The 4,975-nt window shown below is 35.0% G+C and overlaps 1 protein-coding gene across 2 annotated transcripts; it reads left to right on the top strand.

Moving 5' to 3' along the window:
• Positions 1-468: 468 nt before the first annotated feature.
• On the top strand, positions 469-3,425 carry LOC107905971 (F-box protein At5g46170). Of its 2 annotated transcripts, XR_001686641.2 has the most exons (3): positions 469-2,027; positions 2,473-2,758; positions 2,978-3,425. XR_001686641.2 is itself a non-coding variant. In XM_016832772.2 (2 exons), the coding sequence occupies exon 1, from the start codon at positions 829-831 to the stop codon at positions 2,002-2,004; it is 1,176 nt and encodes a 391-aa protein (XP_016688261.2). In that variant the 5' UTR covers positions 617-828; the 3' UTR covers positions 2,005-2,027; positions 2,473-3,425. The 2 variants fall into 2 exon arrangements, 1 of the variants encoding a protein (XP_016688261.2); XM_016832772.2 differs by having other exon boundaries at positions 617-2,027; positions 2,473-3,425.
• The last annotated feature ends 1,550 nt before the right edge of the window (positions 3,426-4,975 follow it).

Genomic DNA, 4,975 nt, shown 5'->3' with positions numbered 1-4,975 from the left:
GTTTGACTTTTAATTTTCGTTTTATGTATGGAATTATATTGATGAGTAGAATTTTTAGATTTTACACATAGTACCAGAGTTAAGAGGTTATATTAAAATATTAAAAATAAATCACTTGATAAATTTTTAAAACTACTTATAAAATAAAAAAATATACATATGGTCAGCGTATCAAACATTAATCGTTTATATATATATATGTGATATGTTGAGGGTGTATAGAAGTAAAAATTACCTGATGCAACATAAACGTTTATAACTTTTAAATTGACTGCACATCTTTTATTTAAATTGATTGTATTGTTAAGAATTTCAACTCATGATCGTAATTGCTATACCAATCACTTAATAAATACTTTTTTTATTAAATTTTAAGTCATGGTATTTTCTGGGGTACTATAATTGAACTGGTAAATTAACATATGTCAAACTTTTTTATCAGTTAAACATTTTGGATATTTTGAAATGCAAAATATACAGATGAATGTATGTATTGCCATATATTGTGAAAAGGAAAAAAAGTGTGGAAGTGCAAGAATAAGCTATCTTAAGAAATGAGTAGGTAAATTAGGTCATTATTAAGATTTAAGAATTATTTATTATTGTAAATTAATTTTCCCAGCGCTCTTCAACTCACAAACAACGACATGGCACCCAAATTTCATCCCTTTCCAATTCCACCCTACCTTTCCTTTCCCTTCCCTTAAAAACAACCAGCTTTTTCCAGTTTCCCCCCAATTAACCATTTCTCTCCCCTCTCAAACCCACCTTTTTTCCTCTTTAGAATTCCGTAGAACGGATACTTCAACGGGAAAAAAAAAAAACCTGATGTCTTCGGTTTACTCAGATCCGATCCATGGAACCCACCCGGAACCAATCGATCACTTCGACCGTCTTCCCGATTCTCTTCTCCTTTTAGTCTTCAACATGATCGGCGACGTGAAAGCGCTTGGCCGATGCTGCGTTGTTTCGCGTCGTTTCCACGCCCTCGTCCCTCAAGTTGAAAACGTCGTCGTTCGTGTCGATTGCGTCATCTCAGACGACGATTGTTCCCCTTCTTCCTCTGTCAAATCACGTGCCGCCGGTCCATTTTCCACCCTCTTCCGTCTCGTTTTCGGTGGCATTGTCAAGCCCCTCCAAGCTTTGGGCCAATTCCTTGGCCCCGAACGCCCCTCTCTCAACAAAACGCTCAATACCTCTTCATCTTCCTCTTTATCTGTCGGTCTCGGCGGAGGTGAGGATGGGGAAATGGACCAAGGTGGGGTTACCCATCATTCTCCGACGCAAGTGCTTAGAAATTTCAACGAGCTTCGTTTCCTCCGAATTGAATTGCCCGGCGGCGAGTTAGGGATCGATGACGGAGTTCTGCTGAAATGGAGAGCCGATTTCGGATCAACCCTTGACAGCTGCGTAATCCTCGGAGCTGCTTCTGTTTTTAACAATGTGCATTTCCAAGTACCAGGGCATGGGAACGATGGATTTTGCATCAACAACGGTTCTAATGTCGGCAACGGTGATGATAATGGGAGTATCCCTGAGTCGTTTTATACCAATGGAGGCTTGAAATTAAGGGTTGTTTGGACTATTAGCTCGTTAATCGCAGCATCAGCGAGGCATTATTTGCTTCAATCCATAATTGCAGAGCATAAGACGCTGGATAGCTTGGTTTTGACCGATGCGGATGGACAAGGGGTGCTTTGTATGAACGGTGAGCAGCTTGAGGAGTTAAGAGTGAAACCATTATCAGCTTCTTCTGCTTCAAAAAGGACGCTGGTGCCGGCTCTGAATATGAGGCTTTGGTATGCTCCTCATTTGGATTTGCCTGATGGGGTTGTTTTACAAGGTGCCACTTTGGTTGCTATCAGGCCTAGTGAACAATCTGCTTCGAAAAAAGAGGTTTCGGATGCTTCTTGGTTATCATCTGCTTTTGAAGAGCCTTATGGGACTGCAGCTAAGATGCTGGTTAAGAGAAGGACTTACTGTCTGGAGATGAACTCGTTCTGATGCCTGCTTCCTGTTCTGTAAAGGTAAAAGTTTCTTATTTGTTGGATTTACTTGAAGATGTTGATTAATTTGCTAGAAAACTGTTTGATGTTCGAATTGTTCATGTCAGTATGAAGATTGTTTTGGGATTCACTTATTCACTGTTATACCTTTTTTAATTTAAAGGTTCTGAGCGACGAAATTACTCTTGATGTCTTTTGCTTATGCATATGAATGTGTTGGAATTACTTTCTTTCTTGATCATTTTGATTGTTAAAATTTTTTAATTAAATTACAGGGGAAAGCAAGCATGATTATAATTTATGTTTCCGTCTTCAGTTGCAAGAAAACATCATGGAACGCATGTGGTGTCCCAAAACTAGCATATGCCTGGCATTGTTCATTCTGTTTTTAGTTTTGGATATGCTTGCATCACAATTTTAGTTATGCATCTCTTATGAAATTCAAATCCAATTTTGCTCATTTCAGGGAAAGCTGCACCATGGTCAAGGGGATAGAGGTGATAGCTTGCTTTTGGAAAGCTGATAATCAGACCACAATTTTGTTACATGTTGTTGCTGATTCTCAGGGCAATATCGTTTGAAAGCTAAAACTTGCTTTGGATCACCAGTGAGGGCAGTCCATGCTTGTTGATAATTCACTGCTGGTGTTTGAGCTTTTATGCTTCAGCTGATTACCGAAATGCATCTGCTGGTTTTTTTTTTATTTCAGGCATATGCTTTTAAGAGTGCACACCTGCAACTAGAATGATGTTGTAAGAGCTTTGAGTTTGTAGTCTTTTTTTAATTCTATAATCCCTCTATATGTGAATATTGTAGGTATGAAGATCTCATGTTTTATGTTATATACATGTGAAGTTTTATCAATAAAATGTAGTCTGCACTTAGCTTTTAAAGTCTCTTCCATAAATTTACCCTGTTTTTGTCAAAATTTCATGGATACTTTGATAGGCTTACCTTTGCAAATTGTTTAGGGTCTTTGATGCACCTGATTTATTGACGCATGGTACCGATCAGAACTCAGATTTACTTGCTGGGTCTATTATTGCTTTATTTCTTGGGCAAATTCAATCAAGGGCGAAGTTACCCAGCAAACAGGATGCACGTTTCATCAACTTCCAAGGTCCTGTGAGTTTTTAGTTTCTCATTATTGTTCAGAATGATTTGCCGTCATTCATTGAGCTTCTGCAACCTTGTTTTTCCCCCTTCATTTTTGGGTTTCCAATTTCCACCCATTAGTTTATATCTTTAAATTAACCCATTAAGATTATACATTTGTTTAAGATTGAGACTGTTAGTATAGTACTCTCACACAGTTTCCTTATCATACATGAGAGAGAGAGAGAGACAGATCATGAATGAATGCTATTATATACTTTTCATTATTGATTTCTTTAATGCAACTTTTCATAATTGATTCAATGCGGTTGAATGGGAGAGTTTTATATGGCATTTTTTTAGCAATCAATATTTTGGGTGTGAAGCTGTATCCATATTATCAGTTGCCAATTCACCACCTGTTTTATAATATTGATTGAATGCACATTATTATTTTATAGGATATTTTTCCTTTTCTTTTTATTAATTAGCTTATTTTATCTGTTGATCACATGAGGGTTTTTATTTCCCTCTACACTCTATGACGCAATAAGCTTCAAAACTTAGACCCCACCCTTGACTTGGGCCTTTTTTTTCTCTCATTCCTTCCTTGCATGTTTATAAGCCAAGCCTGCCTTGACAGAATTGATGAAGATGTCATGTTCGGCTTAATCTATATAATATTCAAGTTATATATCTAGTTAAAGAAAGAGGGAGAAATTAAAATATGAGGAAGAGATGCACAATGAATCCCCACATGCTTATATTTAAGCCGGCAATGGTTGTGATTTGCAAGCAGATATTGTAGTGGAAGATAGAAATTAGATCATAATCAATATTTTATTATAATAAAAAACACACCCAAAAGAAGGCAATTCACTCACCTATTGAAAATTTTCTTTTCTTTTAAATATTAAATGCATACCTTCAAAAATTGAGTATTTTAATATATTTTAAAAGTATTAATTGAGTCTTAAAACTGATATTAATATAAATGCAAAAATATGTGAGTTTACATGTAGAAATTTTTTTATAATTTTAAGAATTTGAATAAAAATATACATTAAAAAAAAACACATTTCCTGTACACAAACAATGAATTATTATTTTTAGTACATCATCTTTAATACTAAAACCAGTTCTAATATCAAATATCATGGTACAACTGTCCAAGCATACCTGCAAAGTATTGTTCATTATATCTAATTTAACCCTTCCATTTTACATTTTTATTCAAGAAGGCATTTCATTTAACCTCTAAAAACAATCTATATAAAATTCACAATTTCTCCGTGAAAACCACGAGGCAAAGCCGTGAGCTCTTTTTAACTATTTTCTTTTTTTTTTCTTAAAAATCTTATTCATGATTTAGCTCTTAAACTATCCTCATTTTCTCATATTGGTACTTAATTTTTTTTAAAATACTTGAACTTTTCTTTTGTTATGCTTTTTAACCTAAAATTCGAACGTGTTAAATAAAAAGACTTGAGGCGTAATCATATTTCAACACATCTACCTCGTCCAATAATAATTTGATAAATAATCTTTTCCATGTGAATATGAAAACTTTAAATTAATTTTTAGTGGGCAACATGATAATGGCCTCAAATGCTATAATCTCCATTGTTGTTCCAGCATCCCTCCAAACTCAAATTCCATCAAATCCAACAGCTATTCCACTCAAAAATCCCCACTCTAAAGTTAGTGAAAACTCAACAATCGATTTCTCAACCAAGAAATCATCCAATTTCAGATTTGTTCAAGCTACATCATTTTTAGTAGAGCTTTTTTTTTAAAATCTCAAATTGTGTGCAAAAAATGAAACCAATAAAATCCCTAAATCCTTTTAACAGTTAATATCCACCAAGATAAGC

This window comes from Gossypium hirsutum, chromosome D05, assembly GCF_007990345.1.
Source record: "Gossypium hirsutum isolate 1008001.06 chromosome D05, Gossypium_hirsutum_v2.1, whole genome shotgun sequence".
NCBI lineage: Eukaryota > Viridiplantae > Streptophyta > Magnoliopsida > Malvales > Malvaceae > Gossypium > Gossypium hirsutum.
Note: the sequence above shows the minus strand (reverse complement) of the source record. Positions and strands in the feature narration are given on the sequence as shown.

What these genes read in the sequence shown, in the direction of transcription:
- LOC107905971 (XM_016832772.2), top strand. Translation starts at nt 829, where the DNA reads ATGTCTTCGGTTTACTCAGATCCGATCCATGGAACCCACCCGGAACCA.